This window comes from Gracilinanus agilis, chromosome 4, assembly GCF_016433145.1.
Source record: "Gracilinanus agilis isolate LMUSP501 chromosome 4, AgileGrace, whole genome shotgun sequence".
Taxonomy (NCBI): Eukaryota; Metazoa; Chordata; class Mammalia; order Didelphimorphia; family Didelphidae; genus Gracilinanus; species Gracilinanus agilis.
Window position 1 is genome coordinate 372,268,133 of NC_058133.1, and position 23,488 is coordinate 372,291,620.

Genomic DNA, 23,488 nt, shown 5'->3' on the forward strand with positions numbered 1-23,488 from the left:
GCTTCCTTTTGGCTAATGAAGTATCACATTTTTCTTTATATTGTCTCATCAGAAAATATGTTTCAAGAACTGAGAGGATTATCATGCAGAGACTCTACATTACTTTATTTTTATACTGAGCTGGGGATTTCTATTTCATTGGGTGCTCTAATTCACTACCATTATCCATAAGTTTGACTTACATTTGAAAGAACTGAATGAAGACGTTAGCAAGGACACTGTGCTACCTCAACTGCACATCTGCATAGGTCCAAGGTCTTTTTAAATTGTACCTGACATTAAGATCACTCTGAAATAGAAAGAGATGAAAACTAAAAGGACATCAAGGATCTTAATATTCTAATGCCTTTACTGCCTATGTTCCCAGAAGAATAAAAAACACTGTTTAACCTAGAAGGAAAAAGAAAAAAGGAAGGAGAAAACAGGGAGGAAAGCAATAAGAACAATTCAAGAAGAACAACAATAATAAATAAGACAAAGAACTAGCAGAGAGTAAAGTTGGATGTTTCTAGGATGAGGTACATACCATCCCCTTTCTCCCACCTATGAATAGAGTTGTTCTCTACAGATGACTTTACATCCTAATACCTTTGCTGAACCAAAGAAGGCAGTTATTTTCTCCACCTGTGCAACAATCTCTAGAACATTAAATATAAAACAGAAGCATGGTAGTGCCTGTCCCATACTGTTCCTCTCCAAACCCTGATGAGAACAAGATATTAGTAGTAATGATTATTATAATACTATCTCACATTTATATAGCATACCACAGTCTATGCTTTATATACATTATCTGAGCTTCTGTATTTCTTGCAATCTAAAAGAGATTTAGGAGTGTAGAATGTTCCTTAAGTTCTAAGACTTGACCACTAAGTTGGTCAGTCTCTCCATTTAACTCTTAACTGCTTTTCTCTGAAGAGTTCGCAGTGATGTATATAGAGGAATTAGGAAATTAATTATGATGTCAAAAATCAAACAAACAAAAGCCATCATTAAAATATTAAAAGTCAAGAAAGACCTGATCTCTTTTCTAAAAATAAACCATGCATTTTAATTACAATTTGCAGATATTAAATGGATTCAGAAATATTTTGAGGAATTGAAGAGTTCTGGTATTTAACAGAAATCACATTTATTTTTCCTTTGTTCTTTGGGATTTAGCTGTGGAGGATTGATTATCAATCTATAAAATTGTTTCTGGGTCATCATAAGATAATAAGATGCAAAGAGAAGGGCAGCTGAGACAAAATGGAGGAAAATGATGATCATAATACTAAAGTTTGTTGTTGAATTGTTTCAGTCATGTGCAACTCTTTGTGACCCCAGTTGGGGTTTTCTTGGGAAAGATACTGGAGTGGTTTGCCATTTCCTTCTCCAGGATCACACAGAGAGTAAGTGTCTGAAGTCACATTTGAACTCAGGAAGATGAATCTTCCTGATTCTATGCCTCGTGCTCTATCCACTGAGCCACCTGGCTGCCCATATCTAATAAAGTGCTTTAATAGAAAACCAAAGTGATAATTCATGAGGAATGCTCTCCAGAGGTTACTGTTGGAAGTTTGCTACTGGAGAGAGAAACCACCATTCCTACATGCAAACTAAGCGAGTATACTCCTCCCTAGCGGTATTCACATGAAAAAATATTAAGGTAGAGATACAGTGATGTGTTAAAAGGAACCCCAAGTTAAATTTCAGAAGACTCAGGACCTATTCTTAGACCTGCACAGCTATGAGACCTTGAACAAGCCACTCAGCTGTTTTTAATTTCTTTGTCTCTTCTCTTACCTACTCACCGAACCCATGTATATGTGCCTCACACAGAACTTGTGAGAATAAAATGAGATAAATATATAAAAATAAACACTGGATTTGATGTACTTATGTTAATCAAGGTTGAAAATCACTTAAATTTGATTTTTATTTCCTACATTAGAAATGATAGATGGATGTTTATTTAAAGTTCAGATTAAATGATAGTCAACTATCATCTCAGACCATTGTTTTTAATCAAAATATTGTTGTTTTTTTTCCTTAAATGAGTGGATATATTTAATTGAACATTGTGCTGTATTTTCTATTTCAGTTTAACTGTAATAAGTGCATACAAGAAAATTAAATTAGGAAGTCACTATCTAATAACTAGCTGTTATCATAATAAATTCAAAACATTCGTGTGGGAAAACTCAAATCATAAGAGCCATGAATATTACTAACTCAGTGGTCTAAAAATGTATTAAAATAAACATAAGCATAGATATATGACATACATCTACTTCAGATCAGGTAATAGTACCAATCTCTCCTCTTAAACTTGATTGTTCCAATTTTCTTTTTCCTTTATTCTTGACTTCCCCCTCCCCCCCTTTGGAAATACAGCTAAAAGAATGTGAAAAAATGAGTTAGAGAAAAGTGAAGTTGGAAGAACAGGAGAACAACTCCTAATGAGTGTTTTTTGGGGAGGGAGAAGGAAAAGTACAGTCCCAGAACAGAAGCAATTCTGGTGGTGGTGACAATAGGTCACAATGTATGTATGAAGTATTTGCAGAGGGAAAAAAAGGTAACACTTCTCCTTTCTTGGATGTGGTTCACTCAAAGCAGGTACTCCTTGAAGCCAAAAAGGTACTGAAAGTTCTTAAGAGAATATATATTGCAGGTATTATAAGATCTATTTCCTAAAATAGGTGTGAACCTCAGGAAAGGAAAGTCATTTTGGAAGAAAATAGTTTTGAGAAACAGTGGTGAGGACAGTGAGATCCTGGCCCAGAATTTGCCAATCAAATATAATTCACAGGTGATTCCTTTATCCTTCCCATCCTAGTGCCCAAATTAGAAAAGTAAACTTCATTTACCTAAAAGCCTAGCAGAGTCTGCTGCTCCCATAACATGCTTCTGACATGGCTAGACTCATTATCTCCTTATTTGAGGATTCTGATCTCTCTTATCACTGTCTTAATACCACCAAATCAGATCCCAGATCAGATCAACGACTGATCTGATATCAGTTATTCATATTAAAATATAAATGAGCTTCAGAATCCCAGGCAGCCTGTTAGAACGGTATTACTAGAATTGTTGGGACAACAGATGACAAAAATTTTCAGTAACATTCAAAGCAACTGGAAATATAGAATCTATGTCTACAGAGAGATAAATATCAAGTATGTTTTTTAAATTATTTAAGATGATAAGCAATGATAATGATTTATAAATCAATGAAATACAAGGTGTTTTAAAATCTACTCCATGTGTTCCTGTATCCCTTTTCAATTATGATTAGTTATACTTTCAAATAATTATATAACATTCAATATGTTGCAGTTTTAGGTCATTAACCATGGAAATTTAATTCCAAATACCACCAGAATTATTGTTTCCAATCATCATCTTTTACCAAACTAAATCTTTTTTAATTAAAATACTAAATACTGAGCACATCATGTTCTCTGCATAGAAAAATGACAATAATAAATGGAAAAAGCTTCTTGCTAACCTTGTTAAATAGGGTATTTGTTTAAAGCATGTCTAAGGATTAATCTAAGCTCCAAAAAATTGCAGTGACAGACATTAATATAAAATATAATAAGGAAATATTTAACACCATTAGCAGGATATGATCCAAATTATACCCTTCCAAATGATCAATTAGCATACATTTGTCATTCAAACATGCCTAAAAAGCTTTAGTAAGATTGTTTCCCCAAAATGACTATAGAAAAAACAAAATATCATCCCTTTTTATATTTAGCTTTTACACCTTTTTCATGCCTAGAATTTTACAAGCATTGGAACATTGCAAAATGCAGTTTCAACTATGCAAATCTTATTTTAATCTACCATTTTAATTTTTGATTTAATATTCTTATAATCTTTACTTTAACCTATACTACAAAGTTGACAATGACAAAATTTGACAAAGCTGACAAATGACAAAACATACTAATTGCCACCAAAAAAAAATTACTAAAAGACCAATTGGTGGGGATTTTTGTAAAAAAGATGGAAAAATTATTGGAGAGCCAGAAGACTATCCTGTAAATACAAATGACCTACCCAAAAATGAATAAAAAATAAGATAGTGGTAGGCAAGCATCAGGTAAAGGATAGGGGTAAGGGAAAGAGAATACAGATGAGATGGGAAAGAATCACATTGGCTTCAATCAGAACAACCTCCTTTACTCTCACCCTTCATATAACTGATTTACTTCCTGTTCCTACATATTAGATTAATTGCACTAAGAAAGATGCCTGCTGCCAGCTGCCTTACTTAATATCTTACCTAGATTAATTTGTCATTTTTGTCAATAAAGGAAAATAGGACTTCATATAAGACAAAACATTAATTATGACCAAATGACACATGAATTAGCTTCATAATGCTTATAAACTTTGCTGACAGTACAAATATGATCATTAGCTACATTATGATATACAAAATATGTATATATTATATGTTTCTCTTAAAAGAGAAAATGATAAGCAAATAGGCAAAGATATTTCTTTCTTAAAACAAAAGAAAGACAAATGAAACAACCGGAGTTGCCATTTTTACCTTCCATCTCCATAAATTACGTTCGGAAGTTTGTTTTTCCACATAGACGGAATTTGTAATTCCATAGCACAACTCCACGGAAACCATTACTAGGTTACAGTGCTCACTTTTAAGATACTGGCGTGTTCTCAGACAATCAAATTATAATAATTGAATGAATAGGCAATTGCTTTCCTTTCGGTCACTAAAAATCTGTACATGTAAATATAGAATTATTCCTCCCAATTAGGCTTCTATCTGGAAAAAAAGGTGTAACAAATACACAAACTTTCTAGGCACAAAACTACTGAACTTTTGATTTGAAAAAGAGCTGCAAATCTTCTTAGATCAGTTTTCCTTTATATAATATCTGACATATCATCCGGCAGCTGCTTAAACATCTCCAGTGACAAGGAATTCTCTCTCACATATAGAGGCAGCTAGGCAGTTTAGTTGATGGTTTTGGACTGAGAGTGAGGAAGACATGAGTTCAAATGCTACCTCAAATACTCATTAATTGTGCGACCCTGGGCAAATTATTTTACCTCTTTCAGTCTTAATTTCCTCAAGGGTACAATGGAGATAATTATAACAACTACCTCATAGGGTTATTGTGGGCATCAAATAAGATATATAAAGCTCTTTGCAAATAGTAAAGTGTAATATAAATCTTATTATGAATTTTAATGGTATCAATATTTATAAAAGAGCTGATAATAAAAACTTTGCTAACCTTACAAATAGAGGAAGATCATCTGCTATGTCAAGATGTATGTAATATTTCTTACACATTTTATATGTTTCTCTTAAAAGAGAAAATGCTAAGTAGATAGCCAGACAAGATATCATAATAATTGTCAGCAGTTTATTTTAATTGTTGTAAAGATTTTTTTTTTTTTATCTGAAACCAAAATTGGCCTCTCTAGTCCTAGTTTTGCCCTCTTTGGCTACACAGAATATCTCTTTTCCATATAACAGACCTTCAGTTATTTAAGGATAACTTTCATGTCCATTGTTCAAGGCTTCACTTTTTTACATGAACTAAATAAATATTTCTAATTAAAAAAATAATTTCCCATATGACTTTTGAGTCCCATCACCATTTTACTATAACTTGAACTGTTTTGTCCTCTCTTTTGCCTTTCTCTTCCTCCCTCCCCCTCCCCCTTTCTCAGTCTCTTTCTCCGTCCCCTTTATCTTCCCAGATTTACACACACACACACACATACACACACACACACACTCTCTCTCTCTCTCTCTCTTCTTTATCTTACCTCTTCTCCAGTGAGATAGTAAGCTGAGAGAAGTCCACCAACAAAACGTATATTCACTTCAAAAACTGAAATTTCAGCATTCTAAGGGAAAAAAATACATGAGTTTAAACAAAGAAAAATAAATAACTTTGTATTTTCTTTGGTCATACATGATAGCTGCCAATGATTTTTTTTGCATGAGAATATAAAAATAATTTACATTCTATTGTTCTGAGGGTGAAAAAATCTACTTAAATGAATCAAAATGGAATATTTTTAAAAGTCTCAAATCACATTATTTGTAATAGCAATCTATTTTTCACATGCCCCCACACTCAGCCCAGTAGCCAAATGGGAGCTCTTCCTCCCTCCTCACTCTGCTGTCTGGGGAAGAGTGGGGGGCTGGGGTGGAGTTGGGAGAGGGGGTTCACAGGCAGCTTGAAGGTGTAGTTTGGCCCCTCGATCTCTAAAAGGTTCACCAACACTGCCCTATATTATTATGGGATTCCAGTATAAAATTTATTTTATTTTGTATTCTTTTTTCTCTTCTATTATTGATCAGTAACAGGTACTCATCTCTAAATTACAGGTGGGTTCAATTCTTAAAACTATTACCTAACATTTTCTCCTAACAACCTAAAAGGCTTTGAAGAAACAATTTAATGTCATTATTCCAGTTGTTATAACTTAATGAAACAAATATTTAATAATATCTACCATGCACAAAATTTAGTCACTCAGATATAGCCTTTATACTATAAATAAATGGTGGTATCATTAAAGCTATCTAGGTGGCATAGTGGATAGACAGGAACACTGGAGTTCAAATCCTCCCTTAGACATTTTGTGACTCTAGGCAAGTTGCTTAACTTCAATCTCTCCCAGTTTCCTCCTCCCTAAAGTGAGGATAATAATAGTACCTTCCCTTCAGGGTTGTTGTGAAATTCAAAAGATAATATTTGCAAAGTGCTTTGAAAAATTTCAAAGTACTATATAAATGATTTTATTAGTAGTATTATCTTTCAAATTTGTGAGGAATATTACTTAAGAGCATTATGGATTTTGGAGGGAAAGGTATAAAGAGGAAGGAGACAGAATTTAACAAAAATGCTAATTAAGATTTATCTAAACAACTTCTGGATGTTTGGTTATTAATATTTATTTAAAAGATAAGCATCTTAATAATACAAAGTGCTGGGCTTATGTTCATGAAGATTTAGATTCAGATCAAGGCCAAGGAACTTACTGGTTGTTGTGTAACCCCAGACAAAACACTTAATCTCTGTGCCTCAAGCAACTCTCTAGGTAAGACTTATATAGTGAAATATCTACACCTGCACAGATAAAATCATAGACCCTTCAAATACTCAGTGTACCAAGCTCTTTTAAAGACAGAGGAAATGCCCTACCTTAATGAATGGAAGATAGAACTAAGATAGTACTTTCTAGCCTAAACTATAGTGTACTGAGTTTGAGGAATTTGGCTACAGATTCATGGGTGGGATTAGAAACAATGGAGAAAGGAATGGGGATAAGTAAAAGACTGAGCTAGGAGGAATATAACATAGGAAGAATGTTTATGGATCATTAAAAACTGTTTCCAGGCTAGTGGCTGGAGGAATATTATATCTCCAAAAAGAAGGTTATTAAGATGAATTAATCTCTAATTAGTAGAATGTATGGAGAAAATATTTTGGAGCCTGTCTTCCACCTGAACCATAAAATAGTTGTGCAAACTAGTCAGAAAACAAAAAAAGATAAGAAAGATAAGTAACAGTACTTGTTTTTACCCTCTCCTCTTTCCCCCTTTCAGTGAAGGCTTAGCTCCACCAGTTACTCAGTAGGGGGTGGAGTTTGTTGTTAGCACAATAAAGAGTTGAAATGGCCAATTAAATAGGTCTTCAGTACAGAGTAAACTTAGCTCAAAACTTCTTGAATTGGACATCAAGATAAGGCTGTGAACCAAATCAAGTCAGTCACTCAATTAAACTAGTTAAGCACCTATACCATTTCTTTCCTTTCAAACACTGAATTTGAAGAGTAGAAAAGTGTGTTGTAGGAAAAAGATAAATAATAAACAATAAATGCAATGAGGTAGTACAGGATCATAGAAATAACCTGGGACTGAATGTCAGGACTATGTTTCAACCTCTCACTTTGTTACTTACTGCTTGTGTACCTCAGACAAATCCCTTAATCTCTTTGAACTATTTTGAAGTTTTTAAATTTGCAAAAATGGAGAGGTAGAGCTAGATGTTCTGAGACCTTGATGGCGAACTGATGGCACATGTGCCAGAGATGGCACGCACAGACCTCGCTGTAGTGCAGCCCTCCCTGCAGCACAGAGTTCCTCCCCAGTAGGAGGTAGTAAGCTGGTCTCTTCTGGACATTATCCCTTGCAGGACAACACTGCCCTATCCAATTGACAATAGAATGGGCTCTTCCTTACCTTTGGCCTGAGTGAGACAGAAACTACTTATGTCTTTACTATCAGAAGCAACCAGTCTCTTTACTATGCAAAGTATTTTTAGGATTTGGGGATGGGTCTTTTGAGTTTGTACTTTAAAAATGTTCAAAACTGTAGTCTAGTGATTTAGAAATAAGTTTTATGAACTGGAGGCTAGGCTAATAGCCTCTTCAGCTATCTTCTAGTTTCCTTCATAAGCAAACTTGGGCTGCTTTAATTTGCATTCTTAATCCTCTGATGCAGCCTGTTCAATTTGCATTCAAAGGGGTGCCTGCCTGAGGGAGAAAGTTAAGCAAGAAGCTCAGGAAGGGAGCATCTCCCAATCAGCCCTGCATCCAGATTAATACTTGACACTTCAACTCTAGATCATTTGCTAAAAAGGTTTATTTGGAGGATACCCACATGGGCTGGACTGTGTTGGGGTGAATGTGTCACAATGATGTCATTTAACCTGAGGGTTATATTTTCCTATAAATAAGGGGTTTTCCTATAAGCTAGGACTTTTTTGTCTTTTGTTTCTGGCCACCTTTTTCTTTCTCTCTCAGTAAAGCACTGCATTTGAAAAGGGCTTCTGGTTCCTTGAATAGTGGCTAAAGACGGTGTACTTTGGAATTTTTAAGGTCCCTTCAATTTCCACTTTGGGGGGAAGGTAGGTTTGAGCAGAGCAGATTGCTTGTGCCCCTCACTTCTCCCTCTCCCCAAGTCTGACTACATCATCGACCTCCCTTCTTCCCTTCCCTGGGTAGAGTGAGGGAGGAATCAGGGTGCACCTGGCACTCAGTGGGGCAGGGGCACAGAATGTGGCCTCTGGGGAGGCATGGGCAAGACACTTATTCTGGGGGGGAGGTGAGGGACAGGGCCTGGCACTCCATCTCTAAAAGGCTGTCCATCTCTGTTCTAAGATCTCTTTCAGTGCTGAGACCTATGGTCCTGGGAATAAATTTTCCGAAATAGCACCATCACCACTATCCTCATCTCCGCCTCATCAATACTACTAGCATTTATAAAGGAGTTTAAGGTTTGCAAAGTACTTCATGTTATCTCTTTTGATCAAAAACTTTAAACAGCTTTCTACTGCCTACAAGTTAAGCTCTAACCTCATTAGCCCGGTGGCCAACTTTTTCCACAATCCAATCTACTTTTCCAAGCTTATGGGTATCTTCAGGGACTCCACTCCAGTGCTCCTTACATGTCCACACTATTGCTCACACCAGTCAGGAATGTGTACACCATTTTTCTCTACCATCTCCCCTTCACTGATTAATGTCTCAAAGTTTGCATCTGATGTCTCTGCTTGATCACTTTCAGACTTTACTCAATCTACTGCAATTTGTATTCCTCACTACTTTATGGAAACTCTTCTCTTAAAAGATTACCAAATACAATGTTGTTTTTGAAGTTCTCTACCTACTTAACTTCCCTGCATCATCTGCTGACCACTGCAAAGAAGCATGTAATTCTAAAATTGGAAAAAAATGTCAATAGCCATGTAATCTAATTCATAAACAAAAAAGAATCCTCACTTCTAGCTAGGTGGGGCAATGGATAGTGTCAGACCTTTAGTCAGGGAGATTAATCTTCTTGAGTTCAAATCTGGCCTCAGACACTTACTAGCTGTATGACCCTGGGAAAGGCACTTAACTCTGTTTGCCTCAGTTTCCTCATCTGTAAAATGAGCTAGAGAAGGAAATGGCAAACCACTCCAGAATCTTTGTATAAGAATACAAGTAAGAGATAAGAAACAAAATAAGAGCTCTTGAGCAAAAATTTTGTAAAATAAAATAACTCGGAACAGAAGGTTAAAAACTTTACACAAGTAGCAGACTTCCTGAAAACTAAAAAAGATAAAAAAGGAATTAATAATTTCATGAGACATTAAGAAAAACCAAAATGAGATAAAAAAGATTGAAAAAACAAGGGAGAAGTTAGGATATTCAGTATCAAAAACAACAGATCTGAAAAAAAGGCTTGAGCAGAGACAGTTTAAGAATCATTAAATGTGCTAAAAAAATATGTTCAAACCCTGCCCCTATTCCCCACCATATTTCAAGAAATCATGGATAAAAACTGCCATATTTATTAGAACCTGAGGGCAAAGTGGATATGGAAAGAACTTGCTGAAAGAAACTCTAAAATTTAAACTCCTAGAAATGTCATAGCCAAAATATAGAGCTTTCAGGTTAAATAAAAATTACGGCAAGCAGCTAGAGAGAATAAAAATGGAACTGACTAGAAACTTTAAAAACACAGGAGTCATGAGAAACAGAAAAATAAATGCATTTTGCTAGTTGGGGAAAAAATGCTTCCTTCTGAATCCTAATAACTTCAAGTAAAAATAGAGAATTAAAAGAGATTGAGGGAAATTTTCCCTTTTTTGTAAGAAGGTGGTCTTAAGAGACAAAAGAAGAAAAAAGAAAAAGTTAAAAAAGAGAAGGAAAAAGGTAGAGAAGAAATGAGGAAAAGGTAGGAATTACTATTTCTCATAGTTGGTGTGTAAAATTATATAAAAATAGATGGAACAAATCTCTGGGCAGCAAAAATATTTCAGTAACATCTAAACCAAAAAAAGGAGGATTGAAAACATACACATAACTATGTCCATACCCCTCTTCCATATGCAGAAAGTTTGGCTTACAAAACATTCATCTAGATAGAAAAATAGGCATGGAAAGAGGAGAATTTAAGAGAGCCAAGAGAATAATGACAAACAAATTCATCTGTATGAGTGGATCAAAAGGACAAGATTAAAGAAAGCAAAGAAAGTATAAGAATCAATGATCAGTCTAGGTGAGGAAAAAAGTAGGGGAGGTAAAGTGGAAGCATACTGATTTAATTAGTGATAACTAATGCTGATCACAATCTTTCTTTCAACTGCTTCATTGTAAAGGAGGGGGGAAATAGGATATAGTATATAGGAAAATAATTAGTAATCAGAAATATAAATGTGAATAGGATGAACTCAACCAGAAAACTGAAGAGGATAACAGAATGAATTAGAAAGCAGAGTCCACCAATATGCTGTTCATGAAAATCACAGTTAAAAAAACATAATTCACAAAGAGTTAAAATGAGAGATTAGAGGGAACTTTTTAATATTTCATAAGAAATAAAAAAAGCCAAGACTAAAAAATCACAGTATCGGATAAAGTAACAGTAAAAGCAAATCTGGTTAAAAGAGAAAAATAGGGAAATAATATTATTCTTAAGGCTTATACTGCCAATGAAACAATATCAATACTTTATAATCTCAGAATGGTATAGTATCTAAATTCTTAAATGAAAATTTAATCGAATTAAAAGCAGAAATAGACAGCGATGTGATAACAGAGACCTCAATGTACTCTTTCAGACCTAAGTGAATGTAACAAAGAGATAAATAATGAAGCAGCTAAGGAACTCAATAGAACTTTATATAAGATAGATGATAGCTTTCTAGTAAATGTGAATAAAAAGGAATATAAATATATGCATCTAAGCATGGAATCTTCACAAAAACTGACCATATGCTAAGGCAAATAAACTTCATAAACAAATGTAAAAAAGCAGAAATGCTAAACACAATAAAAATTATAATTAATAAGTGGTTTTTGAAGAAAGGATTTAAAATTACATGGAGATGAGTTAATCAAATCCTAAAAAATTGACTGGTCAAAGAACAAGTCATAGAAACAATATATAATTTCATCAAAGAAAATAACAACAATGAGACAACATACCAAAATTTTTGGAATGCAGCCAAAGTAGTCCTGACAGGAAAATTAATCTCTAAACACCAATATTCACAACAGAGAGAAAGAAGAGAACAATGATTGAGCATGAAACTAAAACAAACAACAAAAGCAACAAATTAAAAATTTCCAACAGAAAAAAAATAGAAAATTTGAAAATCAAACAAAATAATAATAAAATTGAAATAAGAAAACACTGAATTGAGAAACAAAAGTAAGAGCTAGCTTTCTGGGAAAAAAAATCTTTTAAAATAGTTAAATGTTGTGAATCCAGTTAAAAAGAGAGAAAATCAAATTACTAGTACCAAAAATAAAAATCAGAATTCACAACAAATAAATTATTAGAATCTATTTGCCAACAAAATAACAAATGAAATGGGTCATAAAAATATAAAATGCCCAGAACCGAATAAAAAGAGAATTTAAATAAATTGTTCTCAGAAAAAAATAATTGAACAAGCTGTGAATGAATTCCATTTAAAAATAAAGTCCAGATATATTTACAAGTGAATTCTAACAGTCAAAGAACAATTAATTCTATTATAGGAACTATTTGCAAAAATAGAAAAAGAAAGGATCCTACCAATCTCCTTTTATGATACAAATATGGTCTTGATACCTAAACCAGGGAGAGACAAAGAGAGAAAGAAAACTATATACCAATATCCCTAATGAATACCAATGCAAAAATACTGAACAAAATTTGGATTTATATGGGCATTGCATGATTGGTTGCATAACAAGACAATTACAAACATAGCAAAACATACTAATTACAAAAACAATAAAAATCATGAGATTCTATCAATAGATGAAAAAGCTTTGTCAAAATACAACATCCATTACTGACAAAAACATTAAAAAAGCAAAGGAATGGGGGCAGCTTGGTGGCCCAATAGATAGTGAGCCAGGCCTGTAAACAAGAGGTCTTGGTCTCAAATCTGGCCTTACTGCTCTTCTGCTTAGAATCAATAGTATTGATTCTATGACAGAAGGAAGGGTTTAAAAAAAAAAAAAAAAAAAAAAAAGCACAGGAATAAAATGAATCTTTCTTTAATATGATAACATTTCTCTAAAACAGAGTGAACATTACATGCAATGGAGAATTTGTCTTTGCAATAAAAAGGATAAAATAAGAATTTTCAATATCACTATTACTAATTTCACACAGTATTTGAAAAGCTTACAAAACAAGATAAGAAAAAGAAATCAAGGAAAAAAGCATGCTCAAAGAGGAAAGAAAATTATCACTTTTTGCAAATGATCATGGTATTCTTAGAGAACCTTAGAGATTCAATAAGAAATTAATTAGAATGAATAACTTCAGTAAAGCAGCAGGATGTAAAATGAACCCACAGAAATTTTCATCCTTTTTGTATATTACCAATATAACCCAACAAGAAAAGCTAGAAAAAGAAATTGCATTCATTAACTACAATAGGAATACAATTGGTAGCTCTAACTAACTACTGAGATACACACAGGAATTCTAACTACAAAGCACTCTCTACAGAAATAAAAATGGGCCTAAATAATTGGAAAGATATTGATTGTGGTTGAGCTGTGCCAGCATATTAAAAGTGATAATACTATTTAAATTAATTTACTTATTCAGCACCATATCAATCAAACTACCAGGGGATTAGTTTATAGCTAGAAAAAATAGTTTTAAAAAAATCCATCTGGAAGAGCAAAAGATCAGACTCTCACGAATCACAATTTTAAAAAATAGAAATGAAGTGGACCTAACATTCCCAAATCTCAAACTGTACTACTGCACTATAGTCATCAAAACAATTTAGTGCTGATTTAAAAGAGAAATAGTGACCATTGGGATAGATTAGGAACAAGAATTAGAAATAAATTAATATAGTGGAATAGTATTACTAAGAAAACTGGAAAGCGATCTTGTAGAAATTAAGGTTAGACCAACTTTTGACACCATATGTGTGGCTCAGTAGATATGGAACTACCCTTGGAATCAGAAAACCATGAATTTGAATCCTGCCTCACACACTAAGTAGTTGTGTGACCCTAGGCAAACCACTTAAAACTTTCTATCTCAGTTTTGATATTTATGAAATGGAGATAATTTTAGCACCAATATTTTAAGAGTGTTGTGAGGATTCAGTGACATAACATGGGTAAAGTGCTTTGCAAACTGTAAAGTACAATATAAATGCAAGTTGTTATTGATATTGTTGTATGTTTATATTAACATATTCATGTATGTATGTGTAAGCATGTAAAGATTAAAAAGAGCCATTACCCCAAAATATATGGTCAAAGGATGTGGACAGGTAGTTCTAGCTCTCAAAAGCAAAGAAAGCTAACAACTATTCAAATAATAAGGGGATCTGAGATTCTACCTTACACTTATCAGATGTGAATGGCTAAACAAATTTGGATATATGAATGTAATGGTACATTATTAAAAAGTAAGGAATGATTAAAGGGAAGGATTCAAACAATCTGGAAAATCTTTACGAACTGTCTTATGGAAGCAACGAGAATCAGGAGAACAATTATTACAGTGTTTAAAATACCATTAAGAAAAAAAAAACTTAGAAAAAACTAAGAACTTGGGTCAATGCAATGGCCAGTCAGGACTCCAAAGAACCAGTGCTGCAAGTTCCCCATCTTTTGGAAGAAAGGTAATGGACGAGAGGAGAATGAGACATATGTTTGCAGATATAGCCAGTGTTCGGATTTATTTTTCTTATTGGTTACATAGCAGAGTTTTTGAGGAGAGGGAGATGTAGAAAAAGTAGGGGATGAGAGTGATGTCAAAAAATAAGATTGCCAATGAAGCATTTTTTTAAGTGCACAGAACAGAAGCAGGTTCACAGAGAAAAGCAAGTAGGACAGCTTTTGAACGTGTGTGTTGAACAAATTATATATTTAAAAAACCCAAGCTGTAGATAATAGAGACGTGGTTTCATTTATAGTCCTTTTTTCCATTTCTTTGTATATGGACAAGTATATATTCACTGGTGTTTTGCCAAATTCGGATAAACCCCAAATAAAATTTATTGAAAAAATAACAACCCAAGGCTAAGGATAGATCCCTAGAGCATTCTCCCTGGCTGGAGACCTGGTGCAAGTCTACTTCCATGATTTTTAGCACCTCCAATTGTCTACTTTCTAATACGTTGGCTTCAGAGATACTTCATTCCCTCGATCCTCCTCCTACTTCTCTAACCATTTGTCTCCCAATTGCTTTAAGTGTATATTCTTCAAGGTTTTGTCTTTTCTTCTTTTTACATACTCTTTCCCTCAGAAATCACATTTATTTCCTTAGTTTCAATGACTACATCTACACAAATAACTTCCAATATTTATCTCTAGCTTTGACTCTGTTTTCCTTTGAGCTCCAAACCTGTATTTCCAATTGCCCCCAAGACACTTGTACTTGGCTATTTCATTCAATCACAAATTCAACCTACAATCAAACTTCTCTCTCCTTCTAAACCTCTACCTTCTTCCTGAGGTCATTACTAAACCTGTCTCTCATGCACAAAAATTTGGTGTTACTTTTGAGTCTTCTCTTTTACCTATCTCTTCATAACTAAGCTTTTATCAGTTTTCATTGATTCTGTTCCTACATCATCTCTGAAATTCAAGACCACAGTACAAGTCCTCATTATTGCCTGCCTGCCTGGACTACTATAATAGTCATCTAAAGGGTCTTTCTACCTCTAGTCTCATCCCTCCAACCCATGTTTTGTACTACTGCCAGACTTCTCTTCCTCATGCATTTATTTAGTTAAGAAATTCTATTCTTTGATCAAAAATATTCACTGGCTTCCAGTGGCTTTACGGGGTAGCCTTCTTTATCTGACATTCAAGGTCTTCCATTATCTGAAACCATTCTATATTTCTGGCTTCATTCCAGCATAAATATATTTTAACCCAAATGATCCCTCAACATGTTTTTTCCTTTTTTACCTCCATGCCAGGCAGTGTGATGTAGTGGTCAGAGTACAGGAGTTGGAATAAAGAAACTCCCAAGTTCAAATCTAATTTGAGATGCTACATTTGTGATAAGGGGTAAGCCATTCAACTTCTCTGCATCTGTAAATGAGGAGGTTGGACATGATGGCTTTACAGATACCCTCTAGAACTAAACCTATAATTTAATTTTACTTTGCTTATGCCTTTTCCTGTGCCTGGAATTTCCTCCTTTTCCCACTTCACTTCATCTTGAAGGTCTAACTCAAATTCTTTTGCCCACATGAAGCCTTTCCTTTGGAACTATGTTCTTATATTGTTTTTTCATTTCCTAGCACCTTACTCAGTGCTCCTTCAAAAAGAGATGCTTAATAAACATTTGTTGAAGGAACAAATTGATGCTTAGAGGCGGCATGCAATAGGGGAAAGAGTATTAAGTTTAGAATTGGGAAACAGCTGCTAGTCCTGGCTCTGGCTCTTGAGAAAGTTACTTAACTTGGGCCTCAGTTTCCTAATTTTGGGATTAATAATATATTCCTATTTACTTCACAAGGTTAGTATAAAGAATAAATTTTTTCAGCTTTAAATAGAAACTTTTATTTACACTGACATTATTAACATAAAAAAACAATCAGAAAAGCAGTCATAGCTTACAACCCAATCATTTTATAAATCATCCCATGGGGTTTGGCTTTTTTTGCAGTGTAAATGTATTCTTTATTTAAATAAAGTAATTCGCATGCTTTGTAACTGTAAAACTTTTGCTCTGATAAAATGTCATATGAGTGATAGAAATAAAATCTACTCATCCTTCAAGACTTATTTAGTAAATTTTTCCTTCTTGATCATCCCTAATCTGAAATAATCTCTGTCATTTTATGATTCACATGGCAATTAGCCATGAATTGCTTTGTGATATCTTTTCTACTTTTATCTTGATCTTATACTTATCTTTTAATGTTGAATTCTCAAATTAGGTCATTCTTCAACTAGACCAGGGATTTAAAAACAAAAACAAAAACAAAACCCCTTAACTTTGGTATCAATTCTAAGCCAGAAAAATGTCAAGGGTTAGATAATTGGGGTTAGATGACTTTCCCAGACAACATAGTTAAGAACTTGTCCGAGTCCAGATTTGAACCCAAGTCCTCCTGACTCTAGGCTTGGCTCTCTATCCCAAGCTGCCCTTAGACCAGAGATTCTTAATCTTTTTTGTGCCATGGACTCCCTTGGGGAGTCTAGTAAAATCCAAGCATTTTTAGCATCTGTTTACATAGCATTAAGATTTACATGGTGCTTTACAGGCTATCTCCTTTAATCTTCTAATGATTCTGGTCAGAGAAATGCTATTATCACTCCTGTTTTATAGATGAGGAAACTGAGGCTGGAAGGGAGGGTCACACAATGAGTAAGGCAGGATTTGAACTTAGGTCTTCCTGATTGCAAGTTGTGGGCTCTATTGATTATGCCACTTAGCTGCATCGTGCTCCCTATATTACAAGGTAACCAATTATCTTGAAATATGATTATTGAACTATGGAAAAAAAACAAAGAAATTTATGGGCTCCAGGCTAAGAACTTCTGACCTACATTGTCAAGTTCATGAGGACAGCGATGGTGCCATATTCATTTTTATTCTTCATATTGCATAGTATATGGTGTCAGCTACAGCAAGACCTCAAAAAATGACTAATTTGTTTTTCTATCAAAGGGACAGATGAGGAAAGCTGAAAGAAGAACTCCAGTTATTGAGGGCATAAACCTCAAAAAGCTATTAAGAACAGAGAGACAGATTGGGAATAGCAACACAGACATGAAAGGGAAGCTAGTTAATCATAATTAACATTAACTACTATACTTAGCCTCAATTGACCATTCTCTAATGCAGAATTCATTAAAGCACAGACCTTGAATCTGTCCTCCAGTTTGGAATTTCACTGATGAAACCTGATGTAAAACCATCTTTTTTATTCCCAGGTACAAATCATTCCTATGAATTTAAGTACTTCTTGGGAGTAGCATCATGGTTCAGTGGATAAAGGGCCAGGCCTGGAGACATGAGTTCTTGGATTCAAATTTGGCCTAAGATACTTCCTAGTTGTGTGACCCTTGACCAGTCACTTAACCTCTGTTGCCTAGCCCTAAAACCAATAGATTATCAATTCTAAGACAGAAGGTAAGAGTAAAAAAAAAAAAAAAAAAAAAAGAATGCAAATAAAATTTCTTGAAGTCATTTGAATTGTGTACCATTGATAATTCAAACACAGTCTGGTTATTGTTTGAAAACAAGTCTCCTTTCCTCCAGCTACTAATTTCTCAGTTCTAATAATTCCTACTTCTTTGAACTGGATTAATGCCTTAGAAACCTCTCTTGGGATAGCAGGTAGATATTCAATTGCCAGGATTAATTTTAATTATTAAGAAAAAGTTTTTGTACCTATGCTCTCAGAATAAAGTTTGCATTAAGTTAGAATATACATTATGCTCTTTCTGCTTTTCAATTAGAGGCTTCCTGAAAAGCAGTTCCTGTTAACTAGGAGAATTTACTGTAAAACTATCTCTCCTATCCCCAGATACAAATCATTCCTATGATTTTAAACAATTTTTAAAGTTATTTGAACTTTGAAATAATGATAATGTAAATATAGTTTGTTATTGTTCTGCAATTGTTTTACAATGAGTTTTAGTTATTGGCAGTATAAATTAATAAAGGTCATTTATTATATGCATTTCCATTATCTATGATATACTAAATTTGACAAGTCCTTCTTATCAAAATATCCCTTTATAGTAAAAAAAAAAAAAGACAAACAACTGTATTTTTCTAATACAATTCCTCTGTTGTTATTTCTATTAAAATTTATTATTTTAGGCTAAGCAGAAAAGGGTTGCTCTATACAATAACAAATTATTATAAAAAATTAAACAAGGTTTTTTTACTTTGCTTCTTGTCAGTTTTTATAAGGAAGTCATTCTTTTTAATAAAAATTCACTTTTTACATAGTCTATTTTTGGAAGAGGAAGGAAATGGAAATCACAATAATAGAAAAAAACTTGTTAACAAGTAGCATTTTAATTATAATTACAGAAGATCTAGAAAATGTTACTTAATTATTAACTAGCTTTATTGTATTATAAATCATTATATTTTAGTATATTATTATGTATATATTAAGAATTAAGGGGGAAATACAGGATTCACTTATATGGAAAGTATTTAAACATTACAGCAGAAGAAAAACTCTTAACTGATCCACTTTATTTAAAGGAAACAATAATTTTATTGCAGACTAAACCAATATGCTTTTGTCAGTTCGCTATTTCTCAAAAAAATATATGAAGAGCTAGCGGTAGCAGTAAGTAAAGAGGTGATTATTGTCTTCCAATATAATCTGGCAAGGGCTTTGGCTCTCTCAATGAAGCCCAACACTGTGGCAAGAGGCCAGGCCACTTGGCCTCTTCCCTGGCCAGCACAGTTTTCTCTCTATGCTAGGGAAGTTCAAGTACTGTCTTTAGAAGGATGCTCTCCTTTCACTCTTCTTTAGATTTTGGAAAATTTTAAGTTTTATTCCCTCTTATATTCATGATAAAGGAAAAAGAATATTTTCCCTTGGTTAGAAAGGTCCGCCTTAAGGGGAGCAGACTTAGCTAGCTAAAACTACAACATCATAATATAGTAATTAAAACAACAACAACTCTTCTTCAGTGTCTTCATTTAATATGCTCTTGTTTTGTTTTCTTGAGCTGGAAGCTCCTATGTGTGTTGGAATAAATTATGTAGCAGTTTGGAGAACGCTATAACAATAACAACAGCTAGCATTTGTAGAGAGCTTTAATCTTTACAAAGCACTTTGCTTATGGTCTCATTGGATCCTCACAACAGCCCTGTGCAACAGGTGCTATCATTATCTCTGTTTTACAGCTGAGGAAACTGAGGTGATTTGTCCAAGGTCACATCGCTAGTAAGTGACTGAGATGGGATTGGAACACAGGTCTTCCTCATTCCAATTTCAGCACTTTCTTCACTGTGTCAACTAGCTATACTTATATCTGCTTAGTCTTTAGTAAGGAAATTGTATTAGATGAAAGAAATTCTTGTGATATTCCTATTGGGCTAACTTCTTAGATATGATTTGTCTGAAATACTTCTAGTTTCAGTTCTGATGTATTTCATCAATGCTAAAATTTTAAACCACTATTGACTTTTGTTTCATCTTTTTTCTTCTTTGGTAAGGGCAAAATTTAGTTTATTTATGAAGGTAAGGTACTTAATTTTACCCTGAAGCATGCATAGGTCTGGGGTAGTAGGGAAGGCAGGCCCACAGTAGCCACTTTCCTATTTGGGAAAAAACCAATTTGGGAAAAAGAAATACTGTAAGAACTGCACTATGATTTGTTACGGGTAGGGTGTAGTATAATACCAGAGGTGCTTTACTGCAAAACATCAGCTCATTTTTCAAAGGCTAGAATTAGCACATAGTCATGCTAACTTGCATTTAACTTACCACATTAAAATCCAAATATTTTTCAATCCATTCTTTTGCCTCCCTGAATTCATCTTTCATTTCCATTATGTAAAGAGTATCTAGGGCATCCACTATTGTTGCTCCTTGGATGTTGCCTAAAAATAAGAGAAAATTATTTATTTAATAAAATGTGTTTTATAGATACAGCTAACAATCTGATCAAACCCTCAAACTAAAAATTTCTTTAGTCAGCAATACCCATTCAAATCAGTTAGTGGCTAATGTAAACTACATAATGAATATCTTTCAAGTGAAGAGATTAATTTTGAATTAAAAACACTAATATTTTATGACCATATTCTAAAATTCTCTTATAAACCAAAATATAAATATAGGTCAAATGCCAAATTTGAAACAAAAACATAATGAAAGGAAATAGGTAGCTCAGTAAATTGAGAGCCAGATGTAGAGATGGGAGATCCTGGGTTCAAATCTAGCCTCAGACACTTCCTAGCTGTTGGACTGCATAAGTCATTTAACCTCCACTGCCTAGCCCTCACCATTCTTCTGCCTTGGAACCAATACATAGTAATGATTCTAAGATGGAAGGGAAGGTTTTTTTTTTTAAATAATGCAAGACTTAGAATTGGAAAAATGCATAACTTTTCCTATGTAAAATAAAATAGATTTCTATACATTTCTAAAACATAGATTTCAATACATTTCTATACATCTATACATTTCTATACATTTTAATGTCTGAATTAAAGAAATATTGACCATTAAGCAAATTTGAATTATATAATTAAAAACCCAATGAAATTACATGAAACCATACCTGTATATTATGACCTATATAATAAGCATAATTTGACCTAAAATGTAGTGTGTTAGTTGGTAAGATTACAGATTTGGCTCTGAAAGCAAATTCATTTAGTTAAATTTCCTTCATTTTACAGATGAGAAAACCGAGGCCCATGGAGTAGTAATCCCACATCACAGAGGATCTGAGCTACTCCAGATTTTCTGAATAGCAGTTTTCTTTCCACTCAAAAGGGCTGCATTCTGAACCAGCCTCCCCATTTTACAGATGAAGAAATTTGAGTCTCAGAGAGCTTAAATGTCCTACCCAAGGTCTCCAAGCTATGAAGTGGCAGAGAAAATTCTGATTCTATATTCAGTACTTTCCCCCCACTAATTCACCATACTTTAAAACATCATAGCTACTAAAGCAAAATGAGATGTATTCAGTAGAGAATAAATGAACCAATTTGGGAAAGAGGGAAAAAAGAATTAACCTATTTCTCCCTCTTGTTCCTTGAGCAAGGTCAGTATATTCATTCCCAAGTAAACTTTTTGTAAAAAAAATGAATAATCAATTCTCAAGTAACTATGCCAATGGTTTAGACCACAGCAAAGAAAATTAAAGCATACAAATAGTCTGCCAGCAATATGGTACTGTGTCTGGGAGGTATAAAAGTAGTACCTGTCCTTTGAAAAAATGACCCCTATTTTTGATAATTAGGAATTGCTTATTTATCAAGAATTGTGTCAGACAAGAAAAGAAAGAAGCATTTTTATTCTATTGTGGAATGGAAGAAGTACTGTAAAAGTTTATTCTTCCTCTAATTGTATTGCAGGGCCCAACGTATGGATAATCAGTATTCTGGACAAAAAAGAGCTGCATTGATGAATGTAACACTCCAAATGGGAATTCAAAGGTAAACTTTTCACAAACCAAACTACCAAGAAATTCAAGAAATTAGTATTAGAAAATGCTAATAGTAGAATTTTTAAATGCTTTACAACCAAAAATTCTCTTGTTAATTCTAAATCTCACTTCATGGAAAAAAAAAGTAATGGATACAGTATCTTTGATGAAATACATCTCAAGGACCTAATTTTTTGCACTGAGTCAATTTTATTTTATAATTTGACCATTTGCAGAGTATTGGTTCAAAAAAGAAAAATGACTTCAAAATAGGAACTTAACAGTTAATAGTTTTCACTAAAATATCAATTGTCATGTTTTGATTTTCTAGTTTCAATTGAAGGGCAAATATATAATCTCTTCTTTCCTTAGCAGTTCAGGCTGACTAGAGAAATATATGTTATAATCAAGACCATTACTTCTTTTCTTTTTTAAGAAGAGTTTGGAAAATGTAAGTAAATGGCATAGCTAAGGTGGTCGAGATGGTGATGGTGTTGGTATTAGCAATATTAGTAGTTAACAGAAGTAGTGACAGTAGCAATAATAAGCAATTGACATATCACTTTAAGATTTGCAAAGCACTTTATGAATATTGTGTAATTTCATCCTCACAGTAACCTTGGGAGGTAGGTGCTATTACAATGCCCATTTTACAGATGAGGAAATAGGCACTTATGGGTTAAATGCCTTGCCCAGAGTACTGAATTCATGTCTTCCTGATTCTGGGTTCAGTGCTGCCCACTGCACCACTATGCGCCTCATTATTATTTTAAGATTGTCTTAATGAAATGACCAGATTTCTTTTTCATCGAAGAGGCTTTAACTTATCAAGAGGTTAAGTATCTTGCTGGTGGAAGACTGAACCTATATAAAAATACACGTCTCCCAAGAGAGACATATGTTTTAATTGGTGTGTGTCATGGGAAGCGATGTGGTACCATTGAAAGAATGGTCAATTCGAGTCAGAGGTTCTTGGTTCTGCTACCTTGCTTTCTGCTACCTGTGTGATTTTGGGTCAGTTAAGCTACCTGGGCCTTAGTTTTCATCTATAAAATGAGGGAGTTAAGATTAGAGGCTTTCTTATATCCCATCTAACTCTAAAACTTATGAATCTATATCCCTATTCAGTGAGGTTAGAAGCTCTAACTTAACTAACTGTGGGTCTCTGGTTCCTTGCATTGGACTTTACACCTAGGAGGCACTTAATAAATGTAAAACTCATCTGAAATGGCTATACTCTTAACTAATACAAAGCAACCTTGAGAAGAAAAAAAAAAGTCCTAAAAAGCTTCTTGATTCTGAAATTATTTGGGGTTTTTCATTAGTTAATGATCACAAACTCTTCTCTAAATTTTAAAGTTAATTCTCAGGGGGCAGCGAGGTA

General features: G+C 33.8%; 1 protein-coding gene across 2 annotated transcripts in view; it reads right to left on the minus strand.

The window, feature by feature from the left end:
• The window catches only part of MAN1A1 (mannosidase alpha class 1A member 1), a 157,724-nt gene that overhangs the window by 90,011 nt on the left and 44,225 nt on the right, over positions 1–23,488 (minus strand). For both annotated transcript variants that reach the window (XM_044676850.1, XM_044676849.1), the window contains 2 exons: positions 20,433–20,548; positions 5,803–5,883 (listed from right to left, as the gene is read on the minus strand). In XM_044676850.1, coding sequence (XP_044532785.1) covers positions 5,803–5,883; positions 20,433–20,548 — 197 coding nt within the window. The remainder of the gene's footprint in view (positions 1–5,802; positions 5,884–20,432; positions 20,549–23,488) is intronic.